At 44.4% G+C, this 14,035-nt stretch overlaps 1 protein-coding gene across 2 annotated transcripts in view; it reads right to left on the bottom strand.

Moving 5' to 3' along the window:
• Positions 1-1,113: 1,113 nt before the first annotated feature.
• The window catches only part of ACBD5 (acyl-CoA binding domain containing 5), a 40,381-nt gene continuing 27,459 nt past the window's right edge, over positions 1,114-14,035 (bottom strand). For both annotated transcript variants that reach the window (XM_044293360.1, XM_044293361.1), the window contains 6 exons: positions 10,728-10,828; positions 8,260-8,434; positions 7,526-7,725; positions 6,997-7,044; positions 5,730-5,839; positions 1,114-1,547 (listed from right to left, as the gene is read on the bottom strand). In XM_044293360.1, the coding sequence (XP_044149295.1) occupies positions 1,535-1,547; positions 5,730-5,839; positions 6,997-7,044; positions 7,526-7,725; positions 8,260-8,434; positions 10,728-10,828 (647 nt within the window). In that variant the 3' untranslated portion in view covers positions 1,114-1,534. The remainder of the gene's footprint in view (positions 1,548-5,729; positions 5,840-6,996; positions 7,045-7,525; positions 7,726-8,259; positions 8,435-10,727; positions 10,829-14,035) is intronic.

Here is a 14,035-nt window from a genome sequence, read left to right as displayed (position 1 = left end):
AAGAACAGTTTCATATCCTGGCACCATAACTCAATCCTGCGTATTCACGGTCTTAGAACCTCTTGGGTACTCTAGCATGTTAAGGACAACCTCCTCATGCTCTTTAGGCTGCATTCAGATCTGCATTTTGTACTTGTATATTTGTCTATATTACTGATGTATCACACACATTCCTTACAGCTCAGTAGGTTCCTGTAGTGAAGACTTCTTGTAGTCCTGTACTTCTTCCCTTCTGATGTCAGCTGCAGGAACAGAGTGGAAGAAAACTGGACAAAAAAAATTCCCCTTCAAACATTCTGCAGCACTTTACAAACATTATCATCACACTGTCCCCCCCCCAATGGAGCTCATAATCTAAGTTTCCTATCAGTATGTCATTAGGGTGTGAGAGGAAACCCATGTGAACACAGGAAGAACATAAAAACTCCATGCAGATGTTTTCTTTGGTTGGATTGGAACCTAGGATCCCAGCGCTGCAAGGCACCAGTGCTAACCACTGAGCTTGGGTGCAATACCAGACACAAATGGTGCTATTCTGTTCTAAGTCTGAACAACCCCTTTTATTTGGATATCTTACCAAACAGGGAATGAGAATCTATTTGACTCTGCAGATGGAAAATACTTGCTAATGTAATTAATGTCCTTTAATTACAGCAGCATTAGCACTGATTCAGGCTGACAGTCTCTCTGCTGTATAAGAGCGATGTAACAAGAGGGCAGAAGTGTTATGTGAGCCTAACAGGACCAGAACTGGACTGCATCTCCACTAACATTGCAGATAAATGAGAACCACTTCCTATCGGTAAATAAAAATAAAAAAAGATGCTCCATGAAGGTCATGTTAACTTTTTATCTATCATGTCAGGTACGCTTTCATTTTTGGGAAAAATGGAATGTGGTTGCTGTTGAACATGAACCCCAATGTTGCACTAGAGCGGTGATGGCTAACCTCCGGAACTCCAGCTGTGGTAAAACTACAACTCCCAAGATGTAAACTTGCTTCATAGAAATGAATGGAGCATGCTGGGAGTCTTAGTTTCACCACAGCTAGTGCCGGAGGTTAGCCATCACTGGTGCAATGCTGTACCTTGAAGAAAAGCTGATCAGGCACTCCACGTTTTATATAGATTTTATTACTAAAGTAAATATTACAGGAGAGAAATCCAAATTTCACATTATCCATCACAGTCCAATTTCATGTAAATCATGATTTTTGCCTGCCTACCCTGTACCCTCAGAAGTACCGTATATACTTTATCTACAACATGCTTTTGAGAAGTTTAAAAATAATTTAGTTTTCAACTGAATTCAGATGTGATAAAAGAAGACATTAATACTACTGCCAGCTTAGTATATATTTCTCGTATTCAAGCCTTAGTAAAATTAGTCCTTATTCTGGTATCATTCATGTAGTGCAAGTAATTTACTAGAGCAAAAAAAGAGGAGGAACTCCCGGCCACTGCCATCTCCAGTGGGACAATTAGAGGACGTCCCGAGTAGCTCTTCTGAACCAGAGTCGCTTCTGACTGAATGTTCAAGTGGGCTTCCTAGAGACAAGGAGAGGAACGCACAAGCACAGAATTATTCCACGTATAATGGTCTGTCATATTCCTTTTTCATAACACCTTATGCATGGCCATATCACATGTAATGTAAACTAGCGGAAAAAGAACTTCTGGAAAATGTAATGTGATTGAGCCGAGACTGACCAAGTATAAACTGCTAGTGGTGCTTGGCCAATAATCACTCCCAAGATGTTGCCCTTTTATTTTGGTGTATGTTGGGGCAGGGTCACATTAAAGATGCTCAGTTACCAAAATCAACCCTATTAAATCAGACATGCTGGCTGGTAAGGCTCATCATGCCGATACTTTTCAATCAAGGGGAGGAGGTAGTGTGCAGAGCACAGGGGCTGTTACAAAGCAGTGCTCAAAGGACTCAACCCTGCCTCCTGGTGCTCCAACTTGCTCATTTGAATATGAATAAAATTGTTCATATCTGCAGCTGTTTAGTAGACAAAAGAAATGTATTATTTTAATCAGCATGATGAGCCCTGCCAGGCAGTATGGCTGGTTTAATCATGCTAACAGAGCCTCTTTAATACTGGGTGGCATCTCTTCTTGCTGTGATATAGGCGGCCACTCTGGCATGGTAACGGTGCTACAGATGCTTGATATCCTCCTGTAGTATGTAATTTCAAGATCTTTCAACATAGACCCATAGTTTAGACAAAGGTACTTGTTGGCTGATGTATATGGGAGATCAGTTGCCACATCCAGTCCCAGATATTCTTGGTAGGGGGAAAGCTCTGGAGATCAAGCTAGGCAGGGGGGCTGCTGGGTGCCCTTAAGAGCTTATGTAATGTGGATGGGCGTTATCTTGGTTGAACATCACATCTCCTGAGTCAAAAAGGCAATAGGACTAGTACCAAGATGTCATGGCCATACCTATGGCTTGTCAATGTTCCCGCCACGAATACCAGATGGAAACAGCTATGGTAGCTAATGGCGCCCCACATAATGACACCTGTGGTTTGTCCTGTGTGTTTCCGTACTAAGCATCATGTGTGTCATGGTGTGGGGTGCCATTAGCTACCATGCCTACTTCTGTCTGGTATTTGCATTGACCAGCCTTTGGTATGTCTAGGCAGGGCCGGAGCCACCCATAAGCGAAGTACGCCACCGCGTAGAGCGCACTCTTGCTGGGTTCGCCGGCGCCGCTCTGGCTAGGCTTAGCATTAGGACCTTTTTAGCCGGCCTGCAGCGCCGCCTCCTAGCTAATTTATTCACTTCACTTGCCGCTGAGGTAAATGCAGAGAAGCGCCGTAATCTCGCACAGGCGCACTAGATACAGTAGTCTGCGCCCGGGCCGTGCGGACTACTGGCAGAGTGCGCATGCGTCGTCTTCCAGCACACCTCGCTCGACGATGCCTCTGCCAGTAGTCCGCACGGCCCGGGCGAGATTACGGCGCTTCTCTGCATTTACCTCAGCGGCAAGTGAAGTGAATAAATTAGTTAGGAGGCGGCGCTGGGAGGGGATCTGTGGACGTGACACTTGTGGGGATCTGTGGATTTGACACTTGTAGGGATCTGTGGATGTGACGGTATGTAGCTGGAGGGAGAAAACGTGGCCTTACCACAATGAAGAGTACAGTCTGTATAAATAGGTGGGTGACAAAAAAGGGGCGGGTCAAAGAGCGTGGTCAATAGGCGGAGTCAAGGGGGGCGGTAAAATAAGCTTTTGCCTAGGGTGGCAAAAATCCTTGCACCAGTCCTGTGTCTAGGACAACGTGGCACCAGTCCTATTCCCTTGACTCCGTGAGATGTAGTGCTCCAACAAGATAACACCCACACACAGCCCATGCTACACAACATGCTCCTTAGGGCAAAGAGCAGCTCCCTTGGCCAGCTTGATCGCCTGATCCATCGAGAATGGTCCATCTGGGACTAGATGGGGAGACTGATTTCCCATGCAGAGCTTGAAATGACATACTACAGGAGGATAACCACCATCTGTATCACTGTAAGGGAGATGCTACCAACTATTAATTTGACCCTGCCTCAATGTATACCCTGTTTAACAACCCAAAATAAAGGGTGCACCTCCATGGTTGTGTGATCATTGACCAACCACCTCTATCAGTCTTTCAAAAACTTGCTGTGGGGCCCAGTCTGTTCTAGTTACGTCACTGTCTTGGCTCATGTCACTAGTTGATGCTCAGGGTTATACATTCTGCCCATTCAAATGGATTGGGTTTAGACAGGCCGATGGAGTCGCCGATTGTCAGGAAGGAAGCTTTCCTTCCTGATACTCGGCTGCTCGCTCAGTGAAGGAGACCACTGCATTTACATGCAGCGATCTTTTTCACAGTATGAGGACGAGAGATCTCTATAGCGATGCCTCGCCCCCTTACAGAATCATTGTTTCTGGGCAGCAGATCACTGCTTAGACAGCCCGATGTGCTGCCCAGAAACGTTGATTCGTGTTGCCTGCACCCAACGACAGGATCACCCGATGAACGAGCATTTCTCTTGTTCATCGGACAAATTATCTGACCCAAGGGAGAGTCAAAAGAGCCACCCCATAAATGCACATCCAACCATAAAGGGATACAAAAATATATATGAAGTTTATTTAGACACAACAACACACACGCATTAAAAAATTGTATACAATATGGAACAAAGTGCGGTATGCAATAAAATATATGTAACCGACACATACAGGTCCACTGAGTTTATCACATCTGAATATATGTGTAATCAACCAGCATATAAAACAATACAATAAATCACATGTAGCAAATGTAAGGTAAGGTGAGACCACTAGAATTGAAAATGCAGGCAGACCAACATAGGGTCCAATATCAAGAGCCAAACCTACATAGCCAGCTGGTGCAGTGGACCTGGAAACATAACAAGTGCCCAACGCGTGTCGCCGGAGCAATCCGGCTTCCTCAGGGGTAAAGGACTGTGTGTTGGGGCGTCAGTTAATATAGGGTGTAGGATAAGGTGTAACTAAGTTCACCTGTGCAGCAGGAACTGTTGTCAGTATGTGAATATATTAAACTCCGGTCAAAGCAGGAAACCGGAAGTGTGGGTCACATGATCGGCTGGTGGAACGCATATGCAGCCACAAGTCAAGGAGAACATGAGGGAGACATAAGTGTATGCTGAATAGTGTTAAATATACTTGTTAAGAGCCACGAGGACCATGCCAGGCGACCTGGTAAGCAATTGGAGCGATACATCAAAACCGGATGTGTGTAATCGCAAAACCGGAAGTGAGGTGCCGATGTGGAACGCATAGTGCGCTCCACTGTGACTGGTGGAGCGCACGATGCGTCCAGCACGCGTACATGGGCACGGCAGTCTGCTAGAAGGGACAGAGGAGGTCAGAAACAGGGGAGATGGGGGTGATATAATGGCAGTGGGCAGGACAGAACCTGATCTATGTAGTATGAGGCAGGCAATACCATACAAGGTCAGACAGGGCCCTAACATGCCCCAATGGTATAATGAATATAAACCCAGCCACTGAAATATGTATAAATAGTGGTAATAATGAATAATATAGAAAAAAAAAAATTTAAAAAATTAAAATAAATACATAGCAATGGACATACTGATGGATGATTGGACACATAAGTACATATACCCATATATATACGTACATATATATATACACACATACATATACATACACATATATATATCCAAAATTCGTGTATACCATACATGAGAAAAACACAGACATAGACTTTAAATAATTGCACATGAAAACATGTAAACATATATATCAAGCATATCTGACCAAACACCTATGTTCGTGGTGTTGTCAGTAATCCCAATCTACATCTCTACAAGAACCTAAACATTAATAAAAGTGAACAATAATGTGCATGTAAGTTATGCAAAGTACATGCATAATAGTAGATGACCCTAATAGAAGATCCAAGATCAATAAGGGACCTAAAAAATTGTGATGAAGTGAAACCAGCGTGGGATGACCACGACTGTAGAAATGAAAAGTATGGTGGATACAAAAGTGCCCGAACTGTGCGCGTGACATAGTGAATAGAGGTGACTATGTTCACTATTTCTCTTGTTCATCGGGTCATCAGCAGCACGTTAACACGGGCAGATTGTCGGGAAAGAGAGTTCGCAGGAATGGTCGTTTCAGATAATCTGCCCGATTATTGGCTTACGTAAATCTACCTTAAAACGTACCTCCGTTTTCTTTGTAGGTACAGATGTATTAACCAATGGGCAATAAATGGCCAGATGACTGCAAACACCAGTGTGCCTGATGAAATCTCAAAGGGCCACCAAGATGGTTTCTGAGAAAAAAACAAAATAGTGTTTTTAATGATTACATAGGGAGTCATTCATCATCCTGAAATTAATCTAATATCTGCAACTTTTTCCCGCTCACGCCAGGTCTAAATAAGTGGATGGAGAAGGGGACGGGCTGGCAGGCTTATCTCATTTACTATTTTCTACACCTGTTTTTTTTTACTCCCGTTATATGGAGGACCTGCTTGCCCTTATGTAGGCGGGTGGGCAGCATCTCATCAAGCACCTGCATCTCCCAGGATACATTGCAATTACCGTATTTTTTGCCCTATAAGACGCACCTGCCCATAAGACGCACCTAAGTTTTAAAGGGTGAAAATAGGAAAGAAAATATTTTGAACAAAAAGGTGGGGTTAATGAGTCACATTAACCCCAATCTTGCTGGCTGCCTGGTGGTGGTGGTGGGGGGGGGGTTGATACCTGCTGGGTGCTGCTGAATGCAGTGCAGTGCACACTGTGGGGCTGGGGCCCGGGCAGATACTGAGGAGGACAGGACAGTCAGGAGGGAAGGAGGGTAGGCTGCTGCTGCTGCTGTTCGTTACACTCGCAAGCTCAGACGGCGCATCAGTTTATTCCCTACTCGTCCTTCCTCCTCCTATAATTATCGGCTCATTCATTGGCGGCAGTGGGGCGAGCAGCTTCAGAACCCGCCGTTTTCATTGGTCAGTTCCGGGTGCATCATAAGAGGGAGGGACTCCCTCCTTCTTCACTGTACAGCCAAAGTGAAAATGAAGTGTGCCGAGCAGCGCACCGCCCACATCCTCAATGCTGCAAATGGGCAGGAGCGCTGCCGGCCAGGCTGTCCCCTTATCCATGCCACATAGAAGCGCCGGGCTCTTCCTCAGCAGGTACCGTACACGCCAGGATCGATGTCCGGTACATCGCAGGCTGCTGTCCTTAAGCAGAACAGCCTGCGATGTACCGGCCACATGCAAAACGCCGGCCATTATTTTTTTTCCTTCCCCCTGTATTCGCCCTATAAGACGCACTATCATTTTCCCCTCACTTTGGCAAAAAATATGGTAATTGACCCCATATTAGTAAAGGCACCGATTCTACTAAACTAGACCTGAATGGTTTTGTATGGTTACAGATGAAGTAATGGCACTGACTGCCCAGCAGAGGTTACGTCTTATTTTACCTTGTTAGCCGACTGATGAAGATTGGATTCCAGAAGCATTGATCTTGCCTAAAAAATAAATAAAAGATGTCACCTAAAAAATGTTCTCCAATCAAGATCCTTTGAATGGAAGTGCAGTTCTAGATCCCCAGGCTTTTAATGGCAAGAAAACCCAGAATAATATGCATCTAGAGACAGGAATGCTGGGACTCCAATCCACACCATGGATACACCAGGACTGAAGCAAGCAGGATGAGTAAAGCGTTGAAGATTTGGTTAGTGTTAGTGGCACAAATTGGAAAGGAAAGACCAGTATACTAAATTCTGTTTCTCGACAATATATATGCGTTGTCTGAGGGGGACTCTTTCTCATTATGGAGAGTGCCTAGTATGCGAAGTACGTTTGCACTGTATAGTAGGCCAGCCGATGCCCCTCTGCCTTTTTGGGAAAGATATTCAAATTAGCTTTCCTAAGCATATTTGATGCCAGCAGATGTCCGACATGATAATCAGAATTTCCCCAAGACACATACACAGAACAATCTGTTACCTGAGAAGCAGTAAGGGCCTCCAGGGTTTGCAGCCTCTGCAGCACGTTCTGCATATCTTCTTGTAACCGCATTAGCACCACAGCGATCTGCTCATTAATGCTGCCCTCTGGCCCTCTATCCGATCCCCATCTCTCACCATCCCCGCCGCTTCCCATCTGACCCCTGCAGGATCCATCACCCACAGGATGCATGCGATTGGCTGCACAGGAGAAACGTTTGTGTTGAGTAAGGTTAAGTAATAGAGATCACTTTTTATATACAGGTTCAAGAAAATCGTAGTCATGTAGACGGTCTGACATGTGAGCCACTTTCATTACTGAGGCAATAAAGCTGGCTGGCTGCAAAAAAGACTTAAAGGGGTTGTCTCACTTCAGCAAATGGCATTTATCATGTAGAGAACTTACTAACGTATTGTGATTGTCCATATTGCCTCCGTTGCTGGCTGGATTCTTTTTTCCATCACGTTACACTATTTCGATCACTCTGCGCTGCAGAAGTGGTGGCAGTGCTTGCACACTATAGGAAAGAGCGCACGATCCTGGCACCATAGAGGCCAGTGCTTTTTCCTATAGTATGCAAGCACGACCACTGCTGATGGATTGCAGGGTGGTCATAACCTCTAGAAATGAGCAGTGTATATTGTGATGGAAAAATGAATGAAGCCAAAAACCCCTGTCATTGAAAAGGGTTAAAGGTAAACTTTGATTTTGCTTATTAGAAATTGTTCACATACCTCTTCCTCTTCTAGACGGAAAGTACTCAGCCTTCTCATTCCCAGACTTCTCTTTTTGGGGAGTACGTCCAGAGGCCTTCCCGTCTTCTCCACCTTCTTTTGCTTCTCCGCCAACACTCACATCGGCCAAGGGCTCGGTGATCAGAGCGCGCTCTACCAGCTGACTGTGATCAACCTGCAAGTCATGACCGTGTCGACATGGACATTGAATTGCTAAGTACGGGATTTCTGCACCTGACTGATTTCAATGGATGGCCTTCAAAGTAAAAGGTTTTTCTGAATCTTGTCTACAAACCAGTGGAACCTTAGATTTAGCATTTTACAGCAGATTTGGTTTTTTTAAGAGCACCTCTCCATTTACTGCACAAGGGGATCCCGTTGTTGATAAGGAAAATAGTCCCAGAGGCGGGACCCTCACCTATCGGACATTTACGGCACATCATCTGGATATGCCGAAAATGTCCAGATGGGAGAACCCTGACCCCCTGCTGTAGGGCTGGACACAGATATAGTCACCTGATGAGGGAGGGGTACTGATCATAGGGCGCTTCCTTCATGGCTCCTCAGAGAGTCTCTCACCGCGCTGCCTATCTACTAATAGTAAATCAATAAGCTCCAATACTCCAAAATAACACATGCCAGCGCCTACAGGGTTAAAAGAATGCACCATTCATTTTGTACAGAACAGACAGCACACCATAGATATCACAATATTACATAGTCAAGAGATTTCTCCAGGCATCGCGTTTCAGACCGACTTTTTTTTTTCCTGTCGGGAATGTGAAATAATAAGTCGGTCTGAAACGCATTGCCTGGAGAAGTCTTCACTCTTCTATGCCAAATTTTGTGCATCTATAAGTGTGCAATTTTGGACAAAAGAATAACATTGCCTTTTTTTTAACCCTGTTGGCACTGGCATCTCCATGGTTAGTACTGAAGTTTACGTTAATGAAAGTAGAATGCGCCTGGAGGGTGACCAAAATTGATAGTTTAAAGAGTAACTAAACCTTTAAATAAACTTTTAATAAGTTATCCCTAATGCCCTAATAAAACTCTCTCTAATATACTTTATTAATCAATTTTCTATTTTTCTACACTTTTTCCTACCCAAAGCGCACCATTCACTGTCCGCTTAAAACTCAGTTCCCTGTTCACCACTGACAACCCAGCAGTGTACGGAGCACACATTTTATGAATGGGGCCGCAGCAGGGCTGTGTAGGGGCAGGAGCGCATATTGCTGCTCCTGCCCTCCGGAGGATTACTATAACTCTTGGCATAGCACATGGGTACCCTGTACCAATGTACTATGCCAGGATAAGCTGAGCCGGCTCCTGCTTCTGCCTGCTGTCGGCTAAGCAAACTGCATGTCGGCTCTTAGCTTAGTGGAGCAGGCACAGGCAGGAGCCCGTTCAGCTAATCCTGGCATAGCACATGGGTACAGCGTACCCATGTGCTATGCCAAGAGTTAGTAATCCTCTGGAGGGCAGGGGCAGCAATATGTGCTCCTGCGGCCCCATTTCTAAAACGTGCACTCCGTACTTTGTACACCGCTGAGCTGTCAGCGGTGAACAGGGAACTGAGTTTTAAGCGGACAGTGAATGGTGCGCTTTGGGTAGGAAAAAGTGTAGTAAAAAAAGAAAATTGCTGAATAAAGTATATTAAAGATAGTTTTATTAGGGCATTAGGGATATTATATTAAAAGTTTATAAAGGTTTAATTACTTTTTAACCTTTCCACCCCATCTAATGGACAGCGGGGGCCATAATATAAAGAGGCCATGCACATGAAATAGCTGTCATCCAAATAGCCATTTCTCCCAGTTTTGCCCCAAATATGGACACTGCGTATGCATGCTTATTTCAACAAGGTAAAGGGCAGTAGGCATCCAACGTGTCTGATCCTTCTTCCTCCTCATATCTTTGGTCAAGGGAGAGTTTGGAGAAACTCATAGTCATTAGATCACAGCTGATCCTGACGATTTTTGTAGGTTCGGACACGTTTTGTCTATTGTGTATAGGCCCCTCAAACAGCAGGTCCCCTGTGGTGCTTCCCAGGTTGCCCCTGCCTTGCTGCTTTTAAACTAAGGGTGGCGTTATGGGCTCGATCAAAGGCTTCAATCCGTTTCCTTCCCTAGCACACTGACATTGAGGACACCAGATACATAAATTTAGGGAATGGGAATGAAGAAATAATTTTCCTTTAGGAGGGGAGTCAGAAGAAATAAGCAGGACACATGATGCTGGCGTATTTCAACAGAATATAATAAGGCTCACTTTTCAGATCTGGTATATTGCCATTGGAAATAGAACAAGTAAAGGAGAAGAAGAAAGCTCCTCTTATATCACAGCTTGGATTATGAGTGGTATCAGGATTTCTCCAAGTGCCAGATACTTAATAAACACTGGAGCCATTATAATGTGTTGCATCAATGCCAGATTCAATTATCATGGATAAAAATCTCACTTACGTCGTCCTGTCCAAACTGCTCCATAGAATCGCAGAATATCTCCGAGTCCGAGTCACTGGTCAAATGCTGCACTGCAGCAATGTCCTCTGTGCAATCGTCTCCTGGAAGGCAAGATTTTACTGGTTAATATCGACATCTAGAGAAGGTTTACAGGGAACTCCAAAAACGTGGACGTCATTGGGCACCATGTATGAAACCTAGTGCAGACAAGATATGGAGGTTTTCGCCCACAGCAACCAATCTGAGCAGAACTTTGACTTGCTATGGGTGACACCTCCACTTCTTGCTGGCACTAGTTTCCATGCATGAGGACCACTGTATGTTGTGGTCAATAGCCTCATTAGTAATCACTGTTCCTAACATACTGTGAAAAAAGTTACAATTTGTGCTTCACGTTCTGTTGCATCACTTTTGAAGGCAAGAATAATGCAGCATTTCTTGCAGTCAAAATGATGGAAAAACTTGTTAGGACCCCAGCAAACCCGTTAGTCCGTGGGGTCCGCTGGGTACTGGTTACATCATCTGCATAACAGATCTGCCACACCAATATGACTTCGGTTATGAACAGTTTAACATGAACATAACTTAAAGGGTTATTCCCATCTTGGATATTCGGGCATATTGCTAGGATCACAGGTTCTTGATCACAGAATATCTGCCTCCCAAATGCCACACAATCACGCTGTGTGGTGGTGCCCCAACACTGAGATCCTGACCTCATTACCCTGCCTGAGCAATTAGGTTCCTAGCTAGCTCCCTGCTAAAGGTCTGCTATTTCCTGTTGTCTGCCCGTGTACCAACCTGTGCCTATTTACCCTCTGCTGCTTGAGCTTGGACCTGTATCACGGATTTGCACAAACTCTGCCTGCCCTGACCTCAGCCTGGTACTGTCTATGCCTGTTCCTTCGGTGCCTTGTACTCGTAGGTCAGCTGTTAACCACACCGGGACAACTCCAGGAGGTGGCAGTCTGGTGGTCCTTGCAGTGAAGTCCAGATGCTGTATAGGGGTTAAAAAGGGCGAATACTGGGGAGGCGCAAGGATAATACCCTTAGGTTTAGCCAAAGTCAAACCAATAGACACAGTGGTTCCATGCCCCCTGCCCTAACAATAAGTTATCAATATTTTACTCCTGGGAAACCCCTTTACGTCGGCCAGAAAAAGAACTGTTGCTATGTATAGCTCAACAGCCTCTGACGTTTGCTGAAGGTGTCACGTATCTAAAGGTACATTCATGCACATCTGGTGGTCCTGTGACCTAATCAAACCTTGGTGGCATAAGATAATTCAATTATGCAACCAGATATGTCAGTCATCCCTCCCCTGCACACCTGAGCTTGCCCTGATATCCCTGGGGATGGGTAGTATGGGACCACACAAATCATCCCTCTTCTCACTTTTACTGGCAGCTGATAGACTACTCTTACCAACGCTCTGGCTGTCCTCTGAAATCCCTTGTATTGACCACTGGATCAATAAAGTAGACCAGATATATAGGATGGAGGAAATCTCCCATTGGGAATCACACTCTTCTAGATCCTCCTTCCTAAAAGTATGGTCACCATGGAAAATTTATAGAAAGTTTGTATAACAAGCTCTAGCAACATGTACCTATTTGAGGTTGATCACCTGTCCAGGTTCTGCTAGAAAGACCCTTTTGCCTCGCCTGGCCCTTTCCTTGCACCACAGGAAATATATTCTAATATCCCTGACATTCTGTTTACCTTGTATTGTACTTATACCTAATAACAGCTGATACCTGTCAATGTTGGGCTTATTCGCCCGTTAGTGATCCTGTGACAATTCAAAATGACAGTTTGTGCAGGGTCTAACTATGATCATCACATGCTCTTCAGGAGCCATGTTTATTTGCCATCATAGAAATTGTGTATTTATCACCACCGCTGCCCTAATAATATGCATGGAAGCAGAGCACTTTGTCAGTTTTTTCTGCAATACTAATTAAGATGCAGGGGATTAAAGTATTAGTCTGTGCTCCAACCCCCCTTCAACACAATGCAGGACATGTAATAAGTAAAGCACACATAATAAGCTATTGAGTTCTCTTGTAAACAGTGCACATGAGCAGAGTTGACGTAAGGGCACCTGTAAATCAGCAGCACTATTATATCCACACTTCGAGAATAACTAAAGCGAATGTTCATCTTTGAGCAAAACACTACATTTTATATATAAAATTATACTGTCATGAGCCCGAGTTCTTGCTTGTATTAAAGTTAATTCAAATCCAAAAACGCGCAACGTGGCGCATTGGGAATATTTTGCATAATTTTATTTACTGCAGAAACAAGCAACGCATTTCGAGGACAGAATGTCCCCTTTAGTTGTTGCCAGTGAACCTGACGAAGGGGACGTTTCATCCCCAAAAAGCGTTGCTAGTTTCTGCAGCAAATAAAATTATTCTAAATATTTCCCCAGTTGGGTGTTCTGCAGCGCCACATTGCATGTTTTTGGATTTGAATTACCTTGTGATACTCAGGCCGGCATCCGGGACGGAGCAGACAGAGTGCAGCAGTGGACTCCATTCAGATGTTGATGCGGGGCTGGAGAAGTGTTGCATCCTGAGCGCAACACCAGAAGGTGAGCAGCCTCTGTGCATTTCTCTCCTAACCGCCCTACACATGATTTCGCGTTTCCTTCTTCTATTGTATGTGCTCTTGTAGTAAAGGCCAGAGCTGCATTTACCATACTGCATGCTTCAGAGCTGAAATCTCCAAAGGTCTTCCCTGGTAACTCAAAAGGGGGAAATTACCATAACAGGAATTTCTAAAGTCAGCTTTGTGGGAGTCTACATTGAGTTAATTTGTGCCAAATGTCGCACAATGTTTGATAAATTTGGTGCATTTTTAAAGAGACACTACCATTCTGGCTGGAATCCATACCGTTCTGCCTTCAGCGGTCTTATGGTCGCTGTCCTGTAAACTTCCAGACAGATAAGGTAACATGCGCTACTGCAACTATTTTCTGACCTCAGAAGTGATGTGACCCCAAACAGCACATGAGTCATTGGCTGCAGCGGCGCATGTGACCCTGTCCACCCCAGATATATATACAGGTCCTTCTAAAAAAATTAGCATATTGTGATAAAGTTCATTATTTTCTGTAATGTACTGATAAACATTAGACTTTCATATATTTTAGATTCATTACACACAACTGAAGTAGTTCAAGCCTTTTATTGTTTTAATATTGATGATTTTGGCATACAGCTCATGAAAACCCAAATTTCCTATCTCAAAAAATTTGCATATCATGAAAAGGTTCTCTAAACGAGCTATTAACCTAATCA

Source organism: Bufo gargarizans, chromosome 5 (genome assembly GCF_014858855.1).
Source record: "Bufo gargarizans isolate SCDJY-AF-19 chromosome 5, ASM1485885v1, whole genome shotgun sequence".
Taxonomy (NCBI): Eukaryota; Metazoa; Chordata; class Amphibia; order Anura; family Bufonidae; genus Bufo; species Bufo gargarizans.
This window is presented reverse-complemented; position numbering and strand designations above follow the sequence as displayed.